Raw genomic sequence first — 26,431 nt, 5'->3', positions numbered from 1 at the left:
GAGAGCACGCACCTCTTACACTGGCACAACCACAGCAGCAACACCGGACAGTCAGGGCCGGCTGGTCCTCATCCTCGGGCGATGCATCCTTTGGTAATCAGCTGCTGAGCGCGCCACATGTAAATAAGTTCACCACTTTTCATTTCATTTCACTTGAGCGTCCATCACAGAACAGCTATGTGGCGCAGTGCAGAACGAGCCTTCGCAGTTGGTCGAATTCTCTCTTCTACAAGCACGGGAGTTAGCTGACGGCAGCATCCGATCGCGCCTGCTGGCAGAGCACCACAGCGCAAAACAATGCAACAAAGCTATCGCCAATACCCGCCGATCAGAGATAATGGGTTAAACCACACGTTCACACAAGCCGATTTTCCTCAAAAACGAGTTTCGCTGTCACCCGATAAGAGCGCAGCGCGGCGACCTGTCAGCATAACATCGACACGGCAGTCGCGGCGCTATCGGAGCAACCAGAAACTAACAAAAGGCGATACCCTTTAATGATCCTGCGACATGTGAACACCGAACGTAAGGTCTACTCAGTCTCGTCCTTTAAAAATGGGGCACCAATAATCTGTGCTAAGACGCTACGATCTACGCGTAGCAAGACTGGCCTCCGGACGACGCGTACGAAAGATCTTTGGAAGAGTCTTACGAAGTGCGGTGAAGATCTTATGCTTGAAATTTAGCACTTTTCTTGTCGGTGACGTCTTCGCTGCAGGTGCGACCAGAAATTCACGATAAAGCCCCGTAGTCACGGTGGTTGCACTATGTCCGCCATATTCCACAACAGAAGCATTGTCGCCAGACTGCTGCCTGTCGTTCCCGTCGAAGTCCGAAGATAGCGTTGGCAAGGCCGTTGTGGGAGGCAGACAGCAGTCGCAAATAAAGTAGAACACAAAATTATTGAAGTTCGAGCGAGTTGATTGTTAATACATTCTTTGTCCCGTCTTGTCATTTCTTGTCGTCGTCTTTAGTTTGCTGTGCTCCTATCCCTATAAGACTTACGTAAGACTAAGTTTGGAGTTCGGTTGCGTTCTGTTCTCCGGTTGCCCTAAATATCAAATTCAACCGCTGGTTCTTTTGGAGAGGCGCGCTCTACGGCTATGCCTGTGATTACCAAAATCAGTGGCGAATTGTGTCCTCTTTCTGGAAGCTCGCATACGGGACTTGAACTCTCGCTTCCAGCTTCCCACAGTGCGCACCTTCTTACGGGGACTTGAGCCAATGCCTGGAGTGGCTCCTCCAATTTTTTTTGACGAACCCAGCTTTCTTTCTAGATAAACATTGGCCGATTTACAAACTGCCTCAATTTGTGTTTACCGAGCACTTTTTGTCTAGAATTGCAGTCTCGCTTAGGTCTGTGCAATACGTCAGTGGTTTGCAGGCTGCACCTGCTGTTTGCTTCGACCATATGCTGCCGCTTTACGCAAAGAACTTATCTGCCAACGCGCTAAACGGCCTTCTGGAGGCATATCTGATGCTGTATCCGAGCCATGCTGCAATTTTCACAGATGCCTCCCAACAAGGCGAAAAGGCAGCAGTAGGTGTTTATTCCCACACACTAGATTGGAGTTATTCTCTCCGGGTCCCTGATTGTACACAAATTTTCGCTGCTGAATTTCTCGCTATTGGTTTGGCCCTTCAAAACGTTCCCAGCAATATTTCTCAAGTCATCATTCTCTCGGACTGCCGCTCAGTCTTGGCTGCACTAGAAAGCTCGCAAACTACTCTCCTGTACCGATCCCTACTGTACTTTGCGCCACGTCATGTCCTAGAGGTGCGCTTTCAGTGGATCCCAGGGCACTGTGGCATTACTTCAAATTCGATGGCCCTGTTGCCCATGGCGTTCCAAACCTCACACTTCTGACCACGTCCCGTTATGAACGTTACCAAATTCACCATTACCTGAGCCATGAGCCCATCCTGGGTACAGCGGATTTCGAAAATTTGAAATTCCCATGGAACATACGTTACTGCGCATCAAGACAATCTGAGGTTTCCATGACGCTGCTGCGCTGTAGGATTCCTCGCCTTAATCTATGTTTATGCCGTTCTGGGTTCACGCCATCGAATCTATGTGCGTCATGCGGGAACGTTGAATCGATAGAGCATTACATCCTCTACTGCCGGCGGTTTGCACGGCAGAGAATGCAGTTTTTGGAAAATCCTCTCGTTCATTTAGGGCTGCCGTTTACTCTTCCCGCCCTCCTCTCCTTCGGCACAGACGACAAAGGGCATGCCATTTGGCAGGTGTGTCAGCTACTCCACAAGTATATCACTGAAACCGGAAGATTTTTGTGTTAACTTCTCGATACCTTTTCTTCTTTCTCAAAATTATTTTCTTTTTGGGCTTTGTTACGGCAAAATAAATCGGCAGATACCACGCTTGCTTGACTCCAGTCTGACTTATGGCACAGTGAAGAAACAAAATGTGCTCGAACTTTTATGAACAAAACCTGCGCAACTAAGAACAGGACAAGAAAGAAGAAGGGACAGGCGCTGACTAGCAACTGAAGGTTTATTGAAAAGGAACACGTAACATATACTCTCTTTACAAACAAGACCCCGCATGAGCTGTACCAACAACAATGATAAGCTGAGAGCTTCAGTCATGGGGATCGAGATACAGTAGTTCATAGTAATTCAGAAGCGAGAATAGTTGGGCGAGTTGGTACATGTTCACGTGAAAAAAAAAACCAGCGAGAAAAGACGCAAGACCGAAGAAGATGCACACAGACTGTGTGTGCGTCTTCCTCTGGTCTTGCGTCTTTTCTCGCTGGTTTTTTTTCATAGTAATGAACAAGGACGGATGGGATTGGGTGCTTACGCGCATGTGTCGCGGGTTTTGTGGGTATGAAATGCTTCGCTGATTTCTCTAGTTCATCTTTTTGTATGTACAAGATCTTAGAATTGGTAAAAAGTTGAGGAAATGGTTCCTCATTATTAGGCTTGGCGTTACGACGACATTATTTGTAGTGCAGGGCTAGGTTTCAGGAAGGGGCCGCCTCAAAGAACTGTTGTGCTCACGTATGCTGGTACTCAGGCACCTTCCCGTCTGGCCTATATGGCTCTTTCCGCACGTGAAGAAAACACTATATACACCACACCTTTGGCACTACAAGGGACGAACATTAGGTCATGTTTACTTGGCACGCTTTTTTTTTCTCTTATTTGTTTTTCTTCTCTGGTTTTGCTATCCACCAGGGCGCAAATTTTGCCGAGCTTATTAGGTGCAGAAAAAAGTACATCAACCCCATATCTGCTGCCTACCTGCTTTAAACGGTGGAGCAACTGGTGAACGTAGGGCAAGACAGCAAATTTCTTTTTCTCTTTACTTGAAGGATCTGGTGCCTACAGATGACTTGATCTTTTAATTATCTTACTGCATGCAAGTAATATGGAATCATCGAATAGCCTGCTGACCTCAACCTCTTCATCGTTGATTAAAAATGACCGATAGCATGCACACATGACTTGTTAATCGCAGAACCTAAACATGAAACATCTATACCATATTTGTCTATCTTGAATCAGCGAAGCATTTCATATCCACAAAACCGCGACACATGCGTAAGCACCCCATCCGACCTCGTTCTTGAGCTGAACTACTGTATCTCGGTCCCCATGACTGAAGTCAGCTTATCAGTGCTGTTAGTACAGCTCATGCGCGCTCTTGGTGGTAAAGAGCACATTTTGCGTGTTCCTTTTCAATAAACCTTCAGTTGCTAATCAGCGCCTGTCCCGTGTACTTTCTTGTCCCCGTTCATGCGTTGATTAATTTTTGTTCAAGCATGTACCAACTCGCCGTGGTACTTGAACTTTCAACCGCTGCCAGGTGCGCACGCGATTATCATTCAGCTCCTGCCGCCTTACGCCCGCAATCTTCTTAATTCTTCCGGAAATCCTATCCGTTACGTTAGGTTAAATTCCCAGCCTTTCGTGAAACGACTTCTGTCTAGAGGAATGTTTTTGTAGAACCAATGTGGCTTGAATATGATTGTAGCAAGGCCTTTTTGTGAGGAAAGTAACGGTCTTTACGAAATACGCTATAGCGCCGTTAACTTAGCCCTCTTAACGAAAGCATTGTTTTCAATCAAACTGAAAACTGATCTGAACAGGAATAGAAACGAAGTCTCAAAAATGCAAACGAAAGTAGGAATAGTTTATTGCAACGAGACCTTTCAGCCGATTGTCTACCGTGGCAGAGCCGCTTCAGTTGAATTATTTCTCGAGCAGAGAGCGGAAGGCGATCATCTCAAAGACTGTGGACTTCACCGATAAAAAGAATGCGGTTGTTTCCACGGTATCTGATGTAGTAGAGGAACGGATGATCTACGGTGAACTGGATAGGTAGTGGAGCTCCACCGACCGAGGAGAGGGCGATGGACGAGAGCCCAGTCACTGCGGCCGCCACAGTTCCTTCTTCATTGACCTCCACGGCCGCTTTGTGGACGGCGTCCGAGATGCGCGTCGGCGTGCTTGCGCTGATTCCGCTAAAGTCGGCCCCATCTCCGAAGACGACGTTCAGTCCCAGGGCTCGCATGGTGGGCACCAGGTCGTAGCGAAGGCTCATGTCGAACTTGGGCAGCCTGAGCTCGACAAGCACGGAGCTGAGCTTGTTCCCGACGTCTTCGAGAACCGCTAGCGACAGACCGTCCCTGAGTGCTGCGAGCTCCGTCGGGGAGTCCGGAAGCAGGACCACCATGCTGAACATGTCTCCCGAGTACGGGATCTCCACGGCAGCCGCGTTGAGCGCGTCGAGACGAGTGTACGGGAAGCGGCTCGTGAGTTGCATTGCCGGCTTACTGACCTCAGTGGTACCCAGGTTGAAGAAGGGGTTGTTCTGTGTTTCCGCCGGGTCGAACTTGGTCACCCAGGTCCCCTTGAAGTAGACGGCGTTGACGATGAAGAGTACCATGTCCAGCTGCTGATTCTCGGGCAGGATGCCGTCGATCTTTCCTCGCGTCTTGTCTCGTACCCAGGCGTTGACCTCAGCGGCGACCTTGGGACCATCGGTGGCGAAGTCCACGGACCTCAACTCGGCGTCAAACACGTCGTGCAGTTGCTGAATGTAGCTTTCGGTGACCTGAAGGTTTTCCTGCGCCAGGACCATGTTGGCCACTTCCAGCGTGACGTTCGGCGAGGATGTCAGCTCGAGCAGGCGCTTGTAAGCCTTGAGGACCCTGGACTTATCCGTGAGGCCGACCTCCGTCTGTCCCAGCACCGATGACAGCTGCGCTTCCGAGCTTCCCCCGGCGCCGGCGTAAGCCATGCCGAATGCGGCGGCGATGCTAGTTGGCGAGAAGCAAACGTTGGAAGAAGGATTCTCCGTCGCCAAGCGCCTGAGCAAGTTCACTGCGAAGTGGTTGTGAGCTTTGGCGAGCAGCGCATCGTCGGTCTCTGAGGAGACTAGCGCGATCAGCGCAAGAAGAACGTACTTGGCGAGCATCGTGGAAGTTTTCCGAGGAATGTAGGTCGCATGCAGGCGCTTCTTTTTATATCTACTGGTGGCACTGGTTTTCTTTTTGCTTTTCCCCCCTTTCTCTGCGGCCACCAATAGGCACTCTCGATCTTTATCTCTGGTCAGACTCCGCTCTTGTGATTAACGCGGCTTTCAAGCACGAGCCAGAAGTCACGAACATGATTCATCGCAGCAAGACGACCAGCAAAAAGGGAGCGGTGCACTTCTGTCCAGATCATCGATCGTATCAGGGAAATGCACAACGCCGGAGAATGACTGGGCTGCACATTCTTCCCAGAAATTCCAATGTGGGAAAGAAAGCTCTGCCGCCATCTCTCTAGTGACAGGGCCTTGGAATATTTTATGACGTCACGCCGCGTTAATCACAAGAGCGGAGTCTGACCAGAGATAAAGATCGAGAGCGCCTATTGGTGGCCGCAGAGAAAGGGGGAAAAGCAAAAAAGAAAACCAGGGCCATCAGTAGGTATAAAAAGAAGCGCCTGCATGCGACCTGCATTCCTCGGAAAACTTCCACGATGCTCGCCAAGTACGTTCTTCTTGCGCTGATTGCGCTAGTCTCCTCAGAGACCGACGATGCGCTGCTCGCCAAAGCTCACAACCACTTCGCACTGAACTTGCTCAAGCGCTTGACGACGGAGAATCCTTCATCCAACGTATGCTTCTCGCCAACTAGCATCGCCGCCGCATTCGGCATGGCTTACGCCGGCGCCGGGGGAAGCTCGGAAGCCCAGCTGTCATCGGTGCTGGGACACACGGAGGTCGGCCTCACGGATAAGTCCAGGGTCCTCAAGGCTTACAAGCGCCTGCTCGAGCTGACATCCTCGCCCAACGTCACGCTGGAAGTGGCCAACATGGTCCTGGCGCAGGAAAACTTGCAACTCGCGGAAAGCTACAGGCAGCAGCTGCACGACGTGTTCGACGCCCAGTTGAGGTCCGTGGACTTCGCAACCGATGGCCCCAGGGTTGCCGCTGAGGTAAACGCTTGGGTTCGAGAGAAGACGCGAGGAAAGATCGACGGCATCCTGTCCGAGAATCGGCAACTGGACATGGTTCTCTTCATCGTCAACGCCGTCTACTTCAGGGGGACCTGGGTGACAAAGTTCGACCCGGCGGAAACACAGAACAAGCCCTTCTTCAACCTGGGTACCACTGAGGTCAGTAAGCCGGCAATGCAACTCACGAGCCGCTTCCCATACACTCGTCTCGACGCGCTCAACGCGGCTGCCGTGGAGATCCCGTACTCTGGAGACATGTTCAGCATGGTGGTCCTGCTTCCGGACTCCCCGACGGAGCTCGCAGCACTCAGGGACGGTCTGTCGCTAGCGGTTCTCGAGGACGTCGGGAACAAGCTCAACTCCGTGCATGTCGAGCTCAGGCTGCCCAAGTTCGACATGAGCCTTCGCTACGACCTGGTGCCCGCCATGCGAGCCCTCGGACTGAACGTCGTCTTCGGAAATGGAGCCAACTTTAGCGGAATCAGCGCGAGCACGCCGACCCGCATCTCGGATGCCGTCCACAAAGCGGCCGTGGAGGTCAATGAAGAAGGAACCGTCGCGGCTGCAGTGACCGGGCTCTCCATCACCCCCTTGGTCGTACCTCCACCACCCGTCCAGTTCACCGTCGATCGTCCGTTCCTCTACTATATTAGGTACAGTGGAAACAACCGCATTCTTTTCATCGGTGAAGTCCACAGTCTTTGAGATGGGAGCCGTCGTCCTCCGCTGCCTGCACGAGAATTTCAACTGAAGAGGCTCTACGAAGCCAGACAATCGGCTAATATGTAGGTCTGCTTGAAATAAACATCCATACTTTCGTTGCAATTCTGAGACTTCGATTCTATTCCTGGTCAGATCAGTTTTCAGTCTGATTGAAATTAATGCTCCTGTTAAAAGGGTAAGCCAGCGTATTTCGTAAAGACCAATACTTTCCACACAGAACGGCGTTGCTACAATTATATTCTGGTCACCTTGGTCCCAGAAAAACGCATCTCTAGTCAGAGGATGTTAAGTTGGAAGACCACGGCGCCGATGGGTCTCCCGCACCTGTTACCAGGAGCGGTCATATGCCCGGGGGAAATAGAGGAATGTACGTCGGGGCGTGACTCCCACGCTTAGGGTGCCTCGATGGCAGCTACGGCACTAATCCTTTCGGCTCCGGCACCGAGTGAACCTTGTCCCGCGGAAAACATTCCTTTGCTGTCAGCGGAGAGGGCAAATCCGATGCGTGGTAATCGATGTAATGCGCATGCAGCGAGCTGCGTACGCGTAGTCACGCGCCCTGCACGTTCCAGGAGGTGCGAGGTCCACTGGGCTCGGACTGGGGAGCCCTGGGCTCCATCCACTTGTACATGCGGTGTCATTGCACTGCTACTGGTTAAAATTGGGCGTGAGCTAGTTCACGAAAGCTCCGCCCAATTATCGAAGGGGTTAAAACCCGCTGGAAACAATGACTTTGGACGAGCGCACCGAGTCTCAAGCTCGGCCGTTTTTAACAGCCTTTGGCTCTCCTGCCTTTTATCAATCCCGTCTTGAATAAATCAGTTTGTTTTCCAAGAAGTTGGAATTGCTGCCCCAATCGGCAACGTGTCGCCAGACGAGCGGACGAAGACCGCTAATCGCTTCGTACTTCTAACCGCCGTATATCGATCAGCGTGCCGTCACCATCCGTTGCTTGCGACGAGCAACCTGTCATCCCATCAGAAGGAGGGCAAGAAGTTTAACTGAGGTTGTTTCCCAACGAACGCCTGGAAATTTAATGGAAAGTAACGGATGGGATTCCAAGAGAATTAAGAATAAGAAGTTTGCGGGTGTAAGGCGGCAGCAGCTGGCACGGGACAGGGTTAATCGGAGAGATAAGGGAGACGCCTTTGCCCAGCAAATGATATCGATCTGCAAAGGTCGGCCGATATTCCTTGGAAGGGACCCCTGCGGGAGTTCACTGGGATCTAAAAGGGACACACTGAAATGGGAGTTCTGTTGCCTCTTCTGCGAGTGTTAGCCTGAATGATGATCGCGTGAGCACCTGGCAACGGTTGGAAGTTCGAGTAACACGGCGAGTTGGTACATACCTGAACAAAAACCGCGCAGGGAGAAGGGCTGAGTAGCAACTGAAGGTTTATTGAAAAGGAACACGTAACATACACTCTTTTTACAAACATAAGCTGCACCAACAGCACTGTTAAGCTGACAACTTCAGTCATGGGGACCGAGATACAATAGTTCACAGACATGAGCGCGGACTGATGGAGTGATTACACATGTGTCGCGGTTTTTGTGCATATGGAATACTTCGCCGATTTTTCTAGTTAGTTTGTCTTTGTGCATGTACAAGAGCTTAGAATTGTTAAAAAGTAGAGGAATTGGATCATTAGGCTTGGTGTTACGACGAGATTTTTTGTAGTGCAGGGCTAGGTTCGAGGAAGGGGCCGCCTCCAAAGAAGTGTTGTGCTCAAGTAGGCGGGTATTCAGGCACCTTCCCGTCTGGACTATACGGCTCTTCCCGCACGTGATGAGAACACCACACCTTTGGCACAAGGGACGAACTTCACGCCATGATTTACTTGGCACGCTTTTTTGTTTTTCTTCTTGGTTTTTCTATCCAACAGGGCGCAAATTTTGCCGAGCTTAATAGGTGCAGAAAAAAGTACATCAAAGCCATATCTGCGGCCTACCTGCTTTAAACGGTGGAGCAACTGGTGAACGTAGGGCAAGACAGCAAATTTCTTTCTCTCTTTACTTGAAGGATCTGGTGCCTACAAGATGACTTGATCTTTTTAATTATCTTACTGCATGCAAGTAATATGGCATCATCGGAATAGCCTGCTGACCTCAACCTGTTGATTAAAACTCTGACTGATAGCATGCACACATGACTTGCTAATCGCAGAACCTAAACATGAAACAGCTATACCATATTTGACTATCTTGGAATGCAACGGTAACTGAGCAAGGGTTTCTTTGACCTCTGAAAGAAAGACCAGCACACATGGTCTGGCTGTAAAACCAATCTTATATGTGGGAATTGCAGCACATTCCTGGCCGGTGTTTCATATGTGAATTTTAAGCCTTGTCCCCAATCCTCAAATATCTTTAAAATGCCATCTATCTGACCCTGGAAGTCACCTTTCCCAACAAAAGCAAGATAATCATCTATATACCTGAAGATCTGTTTTCTTCGGGAGCCCAAAATACTTTCGATAGCCTTATCTACACAACTAAGAAAAATATTACTGAGTGCCGGAGCCACTTTCGACCCAATACTTACCCCCGATTTTTGAGTATGCAGTCTGCGTTGCTATTCAACAATAGTTGACAAAAGCGTGAAGCCTTGCGCCTACTGGAGGAAATGGCTTTAGAGCGCCTTTACTCCTCGGCTAAGATTGCAGAAAAGGACTGTCTGGAATTACATTTTTTTTCTGCAAAAACCCCCAAAACCCGGCATTCTATTTCGCTGTATTGTTACGGAAAGCGCTCCTGGCAATACGAGATTTGAAGTTTTTTTTTTGTTACAAGGAACCTGTCTTCTTTGGCAATAGACGATCCATTTCTAGTGTCTAATTCTTTGAAGGTTCTTTGATAATTGTAGTGCCATAATCCGGGGTTGTGCAACGTGTTTAGCATCGATGTACACGACTTATCTTACTCTCTTCCGCACGATACCGTTCTACAGTGTGTCAGCAAATGTATAAAAGGTGGTAACGATGAAGAGGAATTCATTTCGAGATGCGGAATCTCTGTGGGAGCCTTTTAAGAACTGTTCTCTTTTTATCTTAAAGCTACTATTGTTAAATGGCAAGGCAGACTGTATACTTCAAGTAAAGAGAAAAGGAAATTTGCTGTCTTGTGTTACGTTCACCAGTTGCCCCACCGTTTAAAGCAGGTAGGCCGCAGATATGGGGTTGATGTACTTTTTTCTGCACCTAATAAGCTCGGCAAAATTTGCGCCCTGGTGGATAGCAAAACCAGAGAAGAAAAACAAATAAGAGGAAAAAAAGCGTGCCGAGTAAATCATGACTAAGTTCGTCCCTTTGCCAAAGGTGTGGTGTATTTAGTGCTATCTTCACGTACGGGAGGAGCCATATAGGCCAGAGGGAAGGTGTCTGAATACCAGCATACGTGAGCACGACAGTTCTTTGGAGGCGGCCACTTCCTGAAACCTAGCCCTGCACTACAAATAATGTCATCGTAACACCAAGCCTAATAATGAGGAACCATTTCCTCCACTTTTTAACAATTCCAAGATCTTATACATACCCAACGACAAACTAACTAGAAAAATCAGCGAAGCATTTCACATCCACAAAAACCGCGACACATGTGTAAGCACCCCATCCGTCATCGCTCATGACTGTGAACTATTGTATCTCGGTCCCCATGACTGAGTTGTCAGCTTATCAGTGCTTTTGGTACAGCTCATGCGGGCTCTTGTTTGGAAAGAGAGTATATGCTACGTATTCATTTTCAATAAACCTTCAGTTGCTACTCAGCTCTTTTCCCAGCTCTCTTTATGGTTAAGTATGTACCAACTCGCCGTGTTACTCGAACTTACAACCGTTGCCAGGTGCTCACGTGATCATCATTCAGCCTAGCGCTCGCAGCAGAGGCAACAGAACTCCTGTTTCAGTGTGTCCCTGTTAGATCCCAGCGAAGCCCCGAACGGACATGGATGGGGTGTCCCTTCCAAGGGATATCGGCAGACCTCTGCCGATCGATATCACTTGCTGGGCAATGGCGTCTCCCTTATCTCTCCGATTAACCGTCTCGTGCCAGCTGCTGCCACATTACGCCCTCAAACTTCTTAATCTTCTCAATTTTCTTGGAATCCTATCCGATAATTTCGGTTAACTTCCCAGCCTTTCGTTAAACAACCTCTGTCTAGAGGTACGTTTTTGCGGGACCCACGTGGTTTGAATAAAAATGTAGAAAGGTCTCTCTGTGAGGAAAGTAATGATTTTTACGAAATAGGCTCAAGATCAGCTGGCGTACCCCTCTTAACAAGAGCATTATTTACACCAGAATGAAAACTGATCTGACGAGGAATAGAAACGAACTCTCACAAATGCAGCGAAAGTATGGATAGTTTATTTCAACCGGACCTTTTAGCCTATTGGCTGCCGTGGTAGCAGCTCATTCAGCTGAAATTCTTCTTGTGCAGACAGCGGAGGACGATGGCTCCCATCTCAAAGACTGTGGACTTCACCGATGAAAAGAATGCGGTTGGTGCTTCGGTATCTGATGTAGTAGAGGAACGGACGATTCACGGTGAACTGGACGGGTGGTGGAGGTTCGACAGACGGGTGGGCGATGGACCAGAGCCCGGTCACCGCGGCCGCGACGGTTCCTTCTTCATTGACCTCCACTGCAGCTTTGTGGACGGCGTCCGAGATGAGGGTCGTCGTACTTGCGCTGATTCCGCTAAAGTTGGCCCCATCGCCGAAGACTACGTTCAGTCCGAGGGCTCGCATGGTGGGCACCAGGTCGTAGCGAAGGCTCATGTCGAACTTGGGCAGCCTGAGAGCTACCAGTCCGGGGCTGAGTTGGGTACCGACGTCTTCGAGAACCGCTAGCGACAGACCGTCCCTGAGTGTTGCGAGCTCCGTCGGGGAGTCCGGAAGCAGGACCACCATGCCGAACCTGTCTCCAGAATACGGAATCTCCACGGCAGCCGCGTTGAGCGCGTCGAGACGAGTGTATGGGAAGCAGCTCGTGAGTTGCATTGCCGGCTTACTGACCTCAGTGGTACCCAGGTTGAAGAACGGCTTGTTCTGTGTTTCCGCCGGGTCGAACCTTGTCACCCAGGTCCCCTTGAAGTAGACGGCGCTGACGATGAAGAGAACCATGTCCAGATCCTGATTCTCGGGCAGGATGCCGTCGATCTTTCCTCGCGTCTTCTCTCGTACCCAGGCGTTGACCTCAGCGGCGACCCTGGGAGCATCGGCGGCGAAGTCCACGGACCTCAGCTCGGCGTCGAACACGTCGTGCAGTTGCTGCCTGTAGCTTTCGGTGACCTGGAGGTTTTCCTGCGCCAGGACCATGTTGGCCACTTCCAGCGTGACGTTCGGTGAGGATGTCAGCTCGAGCAGGCGCTTGTACACCTTGAGGACCCTGGACTTATCCGTGAGGCCGACCTCCGTCTGTCCCAGCACCGATGCCAGCTGGGCTTCCGAGCTTCCACCGGCGCCGGCGTAAGCCATGCCGAATGCAGCGGCGATGCTAGTTGGCGAGAAGCATACGTTGGAAGAAGGATTCTCCGTCGCCAAGCGCTTGAGCAGGTTCACTGCGAAGTGGTTGTGAGCTTTGGCGAGCAGCGCATCGTCGGTCTCTGAGGAGACTAGCGCAATCAGCGCAAGAAGAACGTACTTGGCGAGCATCGTGGAAGTTTTCAGAGGACTGTAGGTCGCATGCAGGCGCTTCTTTTTATATCTACTGATGGCCCTGGTTTTCTTTTTTGCTTTTTCCCCCTTTCTCTGCGGCCACCAATAGGCGCTCTCGATTTTTCCCCTGGTCAAACTCCGCTGTTCTGATTGGCGCGGCTTTGAAGCACGAGCCAAAAGCCACGCACATGATTCATCGCAGCAAGACGACCAGCAAAAAGTGTGCGGTGGACTTTTGTCTGATAATCGATCGTATCTGGGAAGTCCACAACGCCGGCGAATGGCTAGGCTGCACGTGCTTCCCGGAATTTCCAATGTGGGAAAGAATGCTCTGTCGCCATCTGTCTAGTGACAGTGCCTTGGATTATTTGATGACGTCACCAAGGGCACAAGGGTCTGCCCTGGAGGCAGATGCAAGGCGGATTTCTACCTTGGCGTCCATCTACCTTGGCAGATGGATGGTGGCACTCTGCGTAGACAGATTAGCCAGGTCTCCTTCCCTGCAAGTTTTGACTAATCTTGACTTGACAACCCGGCTCGTATTCCTGGGAACTGATTACTTCTCAGAAGCCTGTATCGAGAATCGGATCCATGCTTGTGCTTTGTGAGACAGATAGGCGCCCTGGATGTAGAGCTAAATTTAAGGTAAGAAGCTGGGCTCGTTGGTACGTATTCATGGTTAACTTTCGCAAGAAAAGACGAAGACGGAGAGAAGAGACAACACGACACTAGCACTCACTCGGAACTGAACATTTAATGGGAAAAAGCAGCAATATGTACACAAAAAAGGCTAAAAAACAAAGAAGCAAGAGACAAAGGTTTAATAACGCCGCACCAGGAATCTTAACCAGGAACGGATTGCCCGCGCATCAACAAGAGATCTATAGCAATGCAGTGAACATCAGCACGGAAGAAGAAATGCACGAGAGTGTCATCATGGAAAGCTATTTCATGGCTGAAGGGGTGCTAATGCACGTGTCCACTGATTTCGCGATGTGATACGCTTCCTATAGCTCGTGTGTGGGTTGATTATAGTGCGTAAAAAGAACAGTGGTGTTATCAAATTTTGGGGCACATTGCTTGCGTTTTCCAGCCGGTCACATTCAGTTGAACACCGCGAAGAGCCAAGCACTGAGCTTTGGCACGTTTCAGGAATCGTTGCCTGGGGGAGTCCAGTTCGTCGATGGCGTGCGAGTGCTAGGCATCGTGTTTAAGTCAGCAGGTGTGTCGCCAAAATCGTGGGACGATGCCATCACTCGAGCGCAACGGGTCACAGACTCGATTGCACACCTCGAACTTTCTTTGAGTGCCGAAACACTGTTATTTCGCAGCTGCGTACGCTTGTTTCGTTGCGCGTATTGCTCCGATGCCTCGTCGCGTGGTAGGGAGGCTGAACTCGCTCGCAGGCCAGGTACTGTGGAACACAAAGCCGGCCTCAGTATCACGACATGTTTTGTCCGCGGAACGCGACAGAGGAGGTTTGAACCAACGTTGTTTGAACCTACCCTCCTGGCAGGCAACAGCGCGAGCTTTCGCCACCAAAGCAGTTTTTGACCTGCTGGCGGCCCAGGCGTACAGGGGTCGATCACTAGTCCTGTATTGGTTGGGTACCGGGAGTCGCCTCTTCCTAACGCAGCGGCACACGGGACCTCTGGCAGAGCAACCTATGTCCTTTTACAAAGTGGAAACTGACTTTTTCCGTTTCTGGCTCCGCCAGTTTCCGGACGCGGATAAACGCGAAACACCAGTGGCACGTGTTAGTGCAGCGGTGGCTGTTTTAGAGCTCAGTGCTGACCAGGTATAGAAAAAACATCTTCTAGTAAGTGGCAGTCTTTCGTTTCGAGCCCGTTGCCAAAAGAAGTACAAGACATCTAATGGGGTTGCCTTTGGCAAGTACTGCCGACGATTGAGCGTCTCGCAAGATGGGGCGTCGTACCAAATGCGCGCTGCACCAATTGCGGCGCTGTTGAGACACAGCGGCACGCCCTCGAAGACTGCGTCGTAGCACGCGTACTTTGTGGCTCCTGATCTACAGGATGTTTAGGGTGCGCCAGCGCAACTCGCGAAGGCGCTCAATCTTTGAGCGCCTCGTGATCACTGTAGTGACGTACGTGCTTTGGAAGCGACGTAACTGGGCCGAAGTGCGCGGAAGACGACAACGCGCCATGTTTCCGCTCTTGAAGAGCGTCCGCCTCATTGCGTGGGAATTCCTAGAAGAAGAGCTGACAGTATGCGGCGAAGCGCTGTTCTTGCGCCGCTGGTAGACCCAGTTTATTTCCGTACATGGGAACAGAGTCGCGCTCCCACCCATGCAGTACTAGATATAATATTCGATGCGTATGCCCTGAGTTTGTCGTGGTAACGGGCACCATCCCCTTACCTATTTATGCCTATATATGGCAACAAGTGTAGTACGCAGATGGTAACTTTCCCCCGCCCTTGCCCCTCCCTCCACCCTTATCCTTTGCCTAACCACCGCGTACTCAGATGTATGTTGGATTTGGAAAGTCTGTGCTATAGTATTTACTCTACACAGATTTTTGGCCTGTTCGGTACCTGTTTCTTTCTGTTCAAATTGGTGACGGCTTTGACCATTTTTTTTGCTCCTGTGGTTACGAGATCACCTTATGTACTATTCGTGTCTAAATATTCTCTGGTGTGCAAACAAATTCTCTTTGTATAAGACAGGTTAGAGCTGTCTTGGTTCAAGGAATTCTTATGCTCCATAAGCGTATGTTTAAGCAGCGGCAGGTTTGGCGGATGAAAGCGTGCCCACATTGTCGTCAAAATTTTGTTCACTACATTTTTACAGCATTCAACATATTTCCTGACGTGCTTTGTGCCCCAAGCTTTACTAACGGGACAGGGTGTTGGGTCCGCCCGTTTTTGCACTGCCACGCACAGGCTGGATGCTTGGCAGGGGCGGAGAGGACGACATCAACATAACAGCGTCCATTTACTTTTTTCAGCCAATGTAAAGTTCTATGAATATACGGGATGACAGCGCGAAAAAAGAAAGCTTGCTGACACTTGATTTTGTCTCGTGCATTTCTTCTTTCATCCCGATGTTCACTGCATTGCTTTAGATCTCTTGTTGATGCGCGTGTAATCCATTCCTGATTAAGATTCCCGGTGCGGTGTCATTGAACCTTTGACTCTTACATCTTTGTTTATTCGTCTTTTTGTGTAGATATTGCTGTTTTTCCCAATAACCGTTCAGTTGCGAGTGAGCGCTTGTGTCGTGTTGTCGTTTTCTTATCTTCGTCTTTTTTTGCGCCTGTAAACCGTGAGTAGAGCTAAACTCCATGGAACAGCTTCATTAGAACGGCCGCAATGCCTTGCACCCGACGCTTTGACTTTCTCGCCTCGTGCGAGATTCCAGTAATGAGCTGACCAAGTGCGGCAACGGAGTGCGATATATAATTATAAATTTATTTGTTTGTTTAATCATTCATTTATAAATCCCCAGGGCTTTACCCACACTGCAAAGGGGTCAGGGTAAAACACAAGAAAGGAAGATAAGCCAACAACAAAATATTATATAGATACGGAGAAGAGTAATTGTTCCGATTTATACATAGCCGAACTAATAAGGGTCGAGAGGAGGCTCAGCCTGCCAGCCAACGTTTCGGCAAGCGGTAGAAGACATGTCCCCATGTCCAAAGGTTGGCTGGCGGACATATGTATTTTGTGTTGCCAGGAATCCCATCTTTCCGCTTTTTCTCTGCTCTGGATCTCTGTATATGCAATCTTAAGTTCAGCAAAAATATGCAATTGTGCCTCCCCCCCCCCCCCCCCAAAAAAAAAGAAAAAAACTCCGCTGCAATTTCTGGTATACAGCCTTCACCCGTTTACTGGGGTCAGATTTTGGCTGAAAAATAAATCATCTTTCCTGAGGTTGTCCTTTATCTCTGCGCAACTCGTTCTCAAAAAAGAAAAAAAAAATTTTCACCGGATTTCACGCACCCGGAAGAGTTCTGTAACGTACACTGATTCGCACAGTTCATGCACCTCTAGAATTTTCCTCCGTCAAAATTCGGCCGCTGCGGTCGGGGTCAAACCCGCATCTTTCGGGCCATCAGTCGAGCGCCATAACCAGTGAGCCACTACGACAGCCAACGACTGTCAATAAATAAGCAGACTAAGAGTAGCAGTCAACCAGCCTACTTAGCACGCCTTTAGCTGTATTCTGATGCGCTGAACCACTGCCAATGATATGCCGAAAAAAGCTCTCTTCTACTCAATTTTTAAAATTGCAGAACATATTAGGTGAAAGACGCGGTGTGTTTACACAGCACTCAATTCTTGCTACTGTAGCTCCTCAGGTGTCGCTATCCTTTGGAAGGGTGAGCAGTGTCGGGGAACTTTTTATGTGCACAATTCTTGAATCTTTAAATTTTTTTTCCGTCACTCGCATCCGGCAGTTAAGACTACGAGAGAAAACCAGTGGGGAACGCCTTTGACGATAGCAAGAACGCTAATAGCAAAAAAAAATGCACGCCTGTCGACGGGAGATCTGCGGATAATATTGGTTGTTATAGTGAAATCTTAATATATATAAAAAAAATTGCGGTCACAAAATCTTTCCCGTTCAAAAATGCGTTTGTCCAGGAAAGTTTGGGCATATGTACGGCGCAAGAAGCTTGGAGTTGATGAATGCGACATGGTTTTATTACCGTGTATCATACTATCGCCGAAACGCTGACTTTCGTAGCCCACTTTCCGTTTTCTTATTCAGCCCTTCATTCTGCGCAGGTGCAATCATGTTCCGTACACTCGGCGGCTCGTCGTACACGTAGTAGTACTCGTACTCGCCTTCCCCAGAGGGCGGGTTGACGTGACGGACCACAATTTGCTCCAACAAAGGTTTCTTCCCGCTATTCGCGGCACACCGCGCATCTTTACACTTCGAACTACGGGTCTTGTCGACCTCCACTGCCTTCACGTTAATACTGGACTTGAAGACGTCAATGTTCATCGGCGACAAGACGTCTCGTCCGGCGTCCCTTTGTCTGATCGCCGCACCCTTGCCTGGCGGACGACTCGCTTGGTGATCGGCTTCGCCTTGCTGTCCTGCGGGACCAACGAAGGAGCGGGCCTGCTTCTTAGAGCCCTGCCGTCGCTCGACGTCTGGGCGAGCCGCTTCGTTGTCGCCATCCTCCACACGTTCACGCTGTCGAGAGGCGCCCGGGCCCGCCACGCCCAAGATGATTTCGAGGTACGTCGTCGACTCCGTAGTAGCCATCTTGCGCGCCTTATTTTTGACGTCCTCTGGCTTCGAAGGCGCTGCTTCGTGAAAGATGGCCGGCTTGCGTTCCAAGCTGCTGCCTTTTCTGGCGGCGGTACTACCTCGGCCACCGAAGTGGGAATCGCGAAAAGGGTACGGGAAGGCGGTGCCATTACGAGCGCGGTACTGAAACGACCGGCGTACCGTCGTAGATGTGAGCGGGGCGCGCGTCCAGACGAAGTCGTAGTCGTCGTGCAAGTGGTAGTGCGTGCTCCTTTGGTGTCGTACCTCGTTGGTCACAGGCTCGGCGACGCGCTTCTTTACATCGCAGCTGCTGCCGTTGCATGCGACAGATGGCGCTGCCAACGCCGCTGCGGCGCACATGAGTATGAAAGGCAGTGAGTTGTTGGCCCCTCGCTGTGCACCGTACTGCGGGCATCGTATGGACCACGAAGGTGGCAACCCAGCAGCGCTCAACGACGTCATTTTCGCAATGCTAACGGTAGTGTATTGAGTTGGAGTAGTGTGCGTGGTAGTGGTGCCGTACTTGCGCAAGGACGACGCGACTGGATTCCTTGTGCTCGTCTCTGGTGTTGTCCGACTGGATTTCGTTGCGACGTTTGTGTAATGGGGTGTCAGGCTCTCAGCGGCGATCGTCTTGGTGATTATCGTCGCGTTTGCCATCCTAGAGTCGTTGCCGAATGGGTGGAACGCTATGAGCAGACTCAAGTGCCAGCTGTCGTTCGATGAACCCTGGACGCACTCCGTGGGCTTGGGCGCCCTTACATCTGGCGCACTCGGCGAGGTGTCGTCTGCGTTCCCGCACTTTGCCAGCGGCGTTAAGAAAGTCGTCCGTCTTCTGACGGCCGCTTCGCTAGTTTCGGTTGTGCTCCTGGTCGAGTTTGTTCTTCGCATGGTTTCAAACCAGGCGTAAGGTGCGACGTGAGTGATGTTCTCTGATGGAAAGCTGCCCGTCTCTCGAGCTAACAAGGTATGGCGGGTGCTACCGGCCGGCGCGCGGTATCCGCAGTCGGTAGACCCATAGTCCTCGCACTCCCAGAACGTCTCCTCCTTGTGGACAATTTCCGGAAGCCACAGCTTCCGGCAGTCCTTGGCGCGCGCCGGAAGTTCTTCGCCCGGAAGTTTGACGAACACACGGACGGGACATTTGGTTCCTGCTGGTCGCCCTGTTGCATTGACCACCGTTGTTTGAAGGCGGCCTTCGGGCAGACGTACCCTGCGCGGAGATAAGGCGCAGAACATCACATATTACAGTGTTCTTTCTCGTATCGTATGCACTGGATCCTTTAACGCATGTCCAAAATCTACATAATTGGAAACTTAATTTGAGCGCAATACGCTAAGCACTAAAAGACATTGAGAGTGCGCTGACAGTAGTTTCGCTGAGTGACCCGTTTGTTGAACCGTTCGGTGGAACACTGTTCTGGTCATCAGTTGCGGCAGACCGGCATAAAGCCGTATTCAGAAATTTTCTGGGCGTCCAAGCGCGCGCCGTCTGGAAATTCAACGGGCTATTGATGAAAGTACAAGCACTTTAGCCCTTGGACTTCCATGTCGCAGTGTTTCTAAGCGTTTTTTTCATGAACACAGCTTGACTATACCAGCTTCACTATAGTGAAGAAACAGTGACGTTCGTCCATGTGCAAATTACGCACGAAGCCGCATTGCATCCAGTGTTGCATGTTTCGTTCTTTGCGTCCTATTATGAACCACGCAGGAACGAATTTTCCTCCAACCCATGTAACGCCTACGTGTTCCTTAAGTAATAGAGATAAATGGAATGAACAGAAACCTACGTCTTTTGAATAACGACAAACCTGGCTTCAGCAAAAGTCGCAGTCGGCATAACTTTTTCAGCCCACGTGGTCTTTGGTAGCCTTGTGACGTCCACCGCAGCCGGTATCGCCTTCAAGCCCGAGCTGTCATTCCGGGTGCACAAAACAGGCGTGTTCGTTTTCGTAGCTACAGTTGAAGTCGACGGTGAGCAAAAGGTGGTGTCATTACGGCCGCAGCGGCAACCCTTCTCATATATCCTTTCCACTTGCACAGATTTTGACAGCGATGCCCGAACGACCTCCATGATCAGACTCCCGTTTCTGTCGGCTTCCCCAGCTGTCCCACGGGAATGCGGCACCAGGAACACCACCGTGCTAAAGGTTTCGTTCGCCAGAAGTTCGGTGCAGTTGCAAGCCCTGCTTGTGATGCTGACGAAGGGCTCGGCGGTGGTGGTGCGCAATTTTGAGTCGCCTTGTTGTGCCGCTGAGCGAAAGGGGGCCGTGTCAATGTTGCTTCGCTTCAGCTTCGCCGGAGATCGCGTAGAATCCATAACCAGATCGGCTGGTGGTGTCTCGCGCGGTTCCATGAGGTTCTGCCAGCGCCGCAGGACCACCTGCTCTCGCCTGTCCTGCACGGTAAAAAAACCTCCTAAATTGAGGACAGTTAGGTAAGCGTATCGACTGAATGGTCGATTGGCTGTAGATAATTTCATCGTGCGCAGCACTCCTAAGATTAACCCCCTAGCGGACTTGGACGAGCCACGCTCGTCATAACTAAGCTGTGATTTCTGGCACTCTGTGTCCGGTTTAAGGCGAGTATAAGTATCATCCAAAGAATTTTCTTGGTTTGCCGGCAGATGGCACCGCAGTACTTAGTGAACGTTTTGGTACCATATTTAAAGAAAGAAAGTGCCCGTTAGGGGCTTATCGAGAAATTCGGGGCACCGCCAATAAGAAAGATTGCCGCCTCCCGAACGAGAGTTTCAGCGTCCCTGGCTTTCTCTGCTCACATATCTGCTCAAGTTACAGCAATGCGGCGTACCATGTGGATGTAAGTTGCAGGTGGTTAAGAAAGGGCTATAGCTGCGCCCTGGTTCAAAGGATCTCAGCGGTTCATATTTAAGCGCGCCACAGATACTACCCGCAAATGACGTCTGAAGCAACAGAAATGACGAGCCTGCTGACCGGGCCAACAATTGCGTGGTCATGCTCGGAGGGGAAAGTGACAGTCCCGGTTCTGGAGGTCATGTCCTCGCCAAAGCGTCCCCGGTGAGTCCAGGCCTTGACACCGCCACCGTTATCATAGGAACCGGTCCCCGTCGAGTCCTGTTGGTCGGTGGCATCGCCTTCCTGCTTATCGTCCAGCACAGTGCTGTCGTACTGCCAAGGCGACCGCTTGTCCTGCTGCGCAGCCTTGCGGTTAAGCCTCTGGGAGAGGACCACGCCCAAGGACGGAATAGACAGGTCGATGCGCAGGTCTTTCTTGACCACGCGGTGCTGGCGAGGGAGGAGACGCGCGACATGTGTGAGTTGGAAAGCATATGGTGAGTTTGAAAAAGTGTTACAGCGAGAGCTGTTACGGCCACTCGTCCTATCTCTGCAGCGTACATGACGTTGGCGTAACACACCACACGCGTCACGATGATTGGTGATTTGGAGGAGTAAAGTTTGTGATGCCTTTTGTTGTGGTAGCTAGGCAACTGTCGTCACAGGTGGCCTCCATGAGGGGAGGAAGGGGGTGTGCGACCTCGAGGATCCAGTCTACAATACTCGCTTGTACTTCTTTGTCGTCATTTCTTGGAATGTTTTTCCAGCTGTCAGCTGCGGGATATGACAGGAGCTTTATGCGGAGAGGATTTCCCTCGCATCCCCATAGAATGTGGTCATCATCTGCTGTAAGTGTTTTGTCACAAATTTGGCAAATAGGATTCACCTCGCCTGTTGTATTTAGAGCCAGTAATTAAAGGCACGTAGGAATTTTCGCCTTTGTCTGAGCTCTTCTTCTAAGAGCCGTGGCTTGTGCTCTCGTAAGATCAGGGTGTGGGCGTGGGTAAAGTAGTCTGTTTTCCCTATATATATTTGCGATAGCATTGTAGGTGGTCAGTGGATCCTCCGGCCGCTCATTTGGGCAGAGGGCCAGGTTCGATACCCTCGGGAATATTCTTCCGCCTTGATGATATGGGAGTGACGTCACGCATGGCATCACAGCAACATGTCACGCCAATTTTTCAGGATGGACTGATGTTATTGCTGATGCCGCGGCAACGCGCTACGCCGACTGGCCAGACTACCAATGCCTGATTTGTTTAAAAATCATGACGTCACACGTGGCGTCACAAAATATTCAAGAACTTAACCTCGGCGTTAATACGACTGTATACCTCCACAAACGCAGCAGGCATCCTAGAGCCGTCGTACCCAGAGTTAGAGTGCAGTGTCACCGTTCTTTACCGTCGAAACTGTCGCTGAAGTTCGCATCACCACAAGGATAAGCGTACGGTGTTCTCCAAAAACGTTCGGAGATAAACATTGAGAACGCCAAGCGATAACTCTCAGAGTCTGGCGCGGTATGAGCACCAACTGTCATTACCATACCTGTACAAGTGCTAATTGTCATAACATTAGGAAGTACAGAAGAGAGACAAATTGCTCACGCACTAATGAAATTATGTCTGAATGATTACACCTCCGAGTTCGACTCGCCAGAAGGGGTTCTGCATGTGATACACTCTGTTGAGAAGCGAAGGTGCAGTGTTGCAACTTATAGCCTTTGCGAGAGTTATTATTCGAGCAGATTGTGCACGCCTATAAAGACAGCATTGAACAATTCACGCGCGAACGCGCAGGCAGTGAATAATAAGTAACATGCTCGACCGCTCGGGCGAACGGAACAAGACTCACCGGGTCGGCGCTTGCTCGCAGCACGCACGCAAACAAGCCCGCCAAAGGGAGCAAGATGTTCGCCAGCCTGCACCGTGCCGCCATCATGACCAGCCCCAGTTAGACCTGGAACAAGGGCGCCAAGTAAGCTTCAATAAAACTTCTCGGGCTGGTTTGTTCGTGTTTAAACTGCGCGAATATGGACGCAGACTATCGATCTTTGCAATAAGCGCTCTCTGGTCGTCGCCATATTGCTTGCTGGACTGTTGTGTAAAGCGGTAGCGGAACCGGTTTGCAGCAGTCCAGAGAAAAGGATCGATATGCGCGTGTGCACGAGTTCGTGTTTTCCACGCACATTTGGTTCGTTCCGCGCATTCCACGACCTTCGAGAGTGGGCCGCTTGACGTGCACTGTTACTCGATGAAGCTGAATCCTTGTTGAACAGCACACAGGAGTGGCCACAAGGTACAATGGACGTCAGTGCGCATTGCAGACGACTGTTGCGCCAACAGTGCCTGTACGGAGCAATGCGCGACTACGTCACTGCTCCGAGATCTCTTGCATGATTGCGGATGGGCTAAGTAAGCTCTGTCGCGATGGCCTCGATAAACACGTCCTCGACTCCGACAGAAGCCGTTTTGAATGTCGAGAATATCTGCTATTTTTCTCAACAGTTAAAAAAGAAAAACTTTAGATGGTTGAGTAGCAATACTTTCCGCATACCATGTTTTATTTTGTTCCACACATTCTCTTCTATGCGATGGCGCAGAAGCCGGCACCATCCGGTGTCGCCCAGGAAAATCGTGATTGGCTGGCAGGCACAGCGGACAAATTCTATTAACAGGAGGGACGTGACGTCACCAGGCCGAAGACTGCGCAATGGTTAGGGGGGATTGACGTCACGAGACAAGGGTAGTCTTTGTGAAGTCTTCACGTGCCGACCGTAGCAGGCACGTGGATGGATGGATGAATACGGCTGAACCCTTTAAATCGGGCGGTGGCTCAAGCAAACTAGCCATGTCTTGTGAAATTTTACTCCTGTCTTGCTTTCAGCCACCAATCGCATAACCTTCGCTTGGTTACTTCTACCCGCTTAAAATCTACTTTCCCTTCACTGTCCTTAAACCCCGATGCTATGGGTAAATCAGCCCCGCTGCTTTCCACTGTAGGGTGAAGCCCTTTACAGAAAAGTATCAAGCGTCCAGCCGTTTCCTCCTCTCTCCGCACGCAACGCACAACGTGTCTATCTCGTGGTATCTGGCTCTATATGTCTTAGTCCGCAAAACTCCAGTCCTGGCCTCAAATAACAAAGAGCTTCCCCTATCATTATCATAGATATTTTCTTTGACAATTTCCTGTTTAAAGGTCCGGTATGTTCCCAGTGCCGATTTCGTCAGCATCCCTGTTTTCCACAGAGCTCTCTCTGTTTCTTTAACCTTTTTCTTAACCGATAATTGCTGATTTGCCCCCTTACTGCTGTCCAGATATTTGCTTGTCAATTTTCTAGTTCGCTTTCTCCATTTCGTGTCAACATTCTTTATATACAGGTATCTGAAAACTTTCCTAGCCCACCGCTTTTCCTCCATTTTTCTCAATCGTTCCTCAAATGCTATCTTACTGCTAGCCTCTCTGCACTCGAAAGACGCCCATCCCATGTCACCCTGTACCCCCTGATTTTTTGTATTGCCATGTGCTCCCAAAGCTAACCTCCCTACTCCCCGTTGTTTAATTTCTAACCTTGCTTGAACATCTGGTCTCATGCGCAGGACCGCATTACCGAAAGTCAGGCAAGGGACCATCACCCCTTTCCAGATCCCTCTTACCACTTCGTACCTATTGTAATTCCACAGTGCCCTATTTTTCATGACAGCTGCTTTCCTACTAGCTTTATTCATTACATATTTTTCGTACACGTGGTATACGGGAAAAGCGACACCTTTCGGCCGCCAGTCCAGAACACCGTGTAATTCAATGGAGATATCTTAAACTTGTAATTTTGAGAAAGCTAGTCAGTCGCGATAGATTCTGCACAAACATAGTGATTATGATGGCCGACTGTTCATCCATGCTGAAAAGTCTAACATATAAAATGCTTCCTGAGCTTACAAACTATTTCCAACAGCCTTATATACTCTACAATGTACCAAACATTCGAAATTCCCGCGGCGATTTTGAGAGTGCAGCACCATGCGGCACTTGTTGGCAGCCGTGCGAACTAACAGCGTTTCAAGATTTTTCTGGGCTGGGCCAATGGGCCACAACAGACGGTCAAGTACTCGGCGCACTCCTCTCCTCAAGTAGGTTGACGTCGTCTGCACGAATGCCGTGTTGCAGCTCCCTCGTGCTCGGCCGCAGGCACACACTGAGCATGGCTACATAAATACGATTTTTTCAGAACAGAAACAGTTGACAACCATTGCTTCATGCATCTGTTTCTTTCCTCGGCCAGGTCCTTTAGCAATGTTCATTGTGCTAAACCTTCACTTGCCCAGTTTTCCCTTCTACTGTACATACCTGTCTGACCATGCTGCGTGGTGCGACGTGTCTGCGACGCCGCATCGTCGTGGCGGCGGCCAGGCCAGGCCTCCTGGCGTCGACCACGCCGAGCTGGTGGCGACCGGCCCCTTGAAGCGTCCGGCCCCCTTGTCTAGTCCTCGTCGTCGTCTATATGGTTGTACTTTATCCGGTAAGCACGTTGCCGACATCGTGTCCGTCTGCTGAGTTGAAAAGAATTGCTGCTTGTACTACATTTGCTCTGAATGTTCTCGAGGCATGGTGAAAAGTTTTGAAATAAAGTCGAAGACAGCATCGCCAGCTATGGCAAGAGAACTGACAGCTGACAATAACGTACGGACAACGTAGGGAAATGACAACGTAGATTGGCAGATCAAGAGCAGAGAGGGTCAGATCTCCATTTGTATGCGGGACGCTTACAGTCTTAGAATCTCAATATAACCTGGAAACTCAAGGACGAAGTGACATATATGTATATGCATTTTTTACCTGCCAGGAAGAGGTCAGTAACAACTACTACTGACCACTTCCTTGAGAACGCTACAGCAGGTGCAAGTACTCTGTATGCAGATCTCTGAGGATAGACCAAACCGCCATCTACTCCCGGTCAGCGATCACCATCATCATCATCAGCCTGACGACACCCACTGCAGGGCAAAGGCCTTTCCCATGTCTTTCCAATTAACCCTGTCATTTTCCAGCTGCGCCCACCGTATGCCTGTAAACTTCCTAATCTCGTCCGCCCACCTAACCTTCTGCCGCCTCCTGCTACGCTTGCCTTCTCTTGCAATTCACTCCGTTACCCTTAAGGACCAGCGGTTATCATGCCTTCGCATTACATGCACTGCCCAAGCCCATTTCCTCCTCTCGATTTCGACCAGGATGTCACTGACACGCGTTTGTTCCCTCACGTACCCACCCTGCCCGCATCCGGTCTCTTAACGTTACACCTAACATTTTTATTTCCATGGCTCGCTGTGTTGTCCTTAACTTAAGCTGAACCTATTTCGTTAGCCTCCACGTTTCTGCCCCGTAGGTGAGTACTGGTAAGATACAGCTGTTGTACGCTTTTCTCTTGAGGGATATTGGTCAGCGATCTAGGTGTCCATAACAGTCTCGACGGCGTCATCAGCGTCACAAGTTTGAAGGGAGTGGCGGGT

General features: G+C 50.2%; 2 protein-coding genes and 3 pseudogenes across 13 annotated transcripts in view; 1 reads left to right on the top strand and 4 right to left on the bottom strand.

The window, feature by feature from the left end:
• Nucleotides 1-811, bottom strand: part of LOC144110426 (terminal uridylyltransferase 7-like) — a 50,452-nt gene extending 49,641 nt beyond the window's left edge. For 3 of the 11 annotated variants that reach the window (XM_077643309.1, XM_077643317.1, XM_077643319.1), the window contains exons 1-2: nt 653-794; nt 13-104 (exon numbers count right to left, since the gene is read on the bottom strand). The gene's annotated coding sequence lies outside the window, so the exon portion shown is untranslated. Of the gene's footprint in view, nt 1-12; nt 105-628 lie in introns of those variants that run through there. The other 8 variants (XM_077643311.1, XM_077643316.1, XM_077643315.1 and 5 more) reach the window with 7 other exon arrangements.
• A 3,419-nt stretch (nt 812-4,230) lies between these two features.
• Nucleotides 4,231-5,449, bottom strand: LOC144110249 (iripin-2 pseudogene; annotated as a pseudogene).
• A 538-nt stretch (nt 5,450-5,987) lies between these two features.
• LOC144110251 (iripin-2 pseudogene) lies at nt 5,988-7,302 on the top strand (annotated as a pseudogene). Its single transcript, XR_013309775.1, has one exon. The product of XR_013309775.1 is annotated as an iripin-2 pseudogene (transcript).
• A 4,358-nt stretch (nt 7,303-11,660) lies between these two features.
• Nucleotides 11,661-12,851, bottom strand: LOC144110250 (iripin-2 pseudogene; annotated as a pseudogene).
• A 4,610-nt stretch (nt 12,852-17,461) lies between these two features.
• The window catches only part of LOC144110425 (uncharacterized), a 28,070-nt gene continuing 19,100 nt past the window's right edge, over nt 17,462-26,431 (bottom strand). Inside the window, exons 2-6 of the mRNA XM_077643308.1 lie at nt 25,272-25,474; nt 22,779-22,883; nt 21,063-21,374; nt 19,920-20,506; nt 17,462-19,318 (exon numbers count right to left, since the gene is read on the bottom strand). Of these exons, the coding sequence (XP_077499434.1) occupies nt 17,542-19,318; nt 19,920-20,506; nt 21,063-21,374; nt 22,779-22,865 (2,763 nt within the window). The 5' untranslated portion in view covers nt 22,866-22,883; nt 25,272-25,474 and the 3' untranslated portion in view covers nt 17,462-17,541. The remainder of the gene's footprint in view (nt 19,319-19,919; nt 20,507-21,062; nt 21,375-22,778; nt 22,884-25,271; nt 25,475-26,431) is intronic.

Source organism: Amblyomma americanum, chromosome 11 (genome assembly GCF_052857255.1).
Source record: "Amblyomma americanum isolate KBUSLIRL-KWMA chromosome 11, ASM5285725v1, whole genome shotgun sequence".
Lineage (NCBI taxonomy): Eukaryota > Metazoa > Arthropoda > Arachnida > Ixodida > Ixodidae > Amblyomma > Amblyomma americanum.
This window is presented reverse-complemented; position numbering and strand designations above follow the sequence as displayed.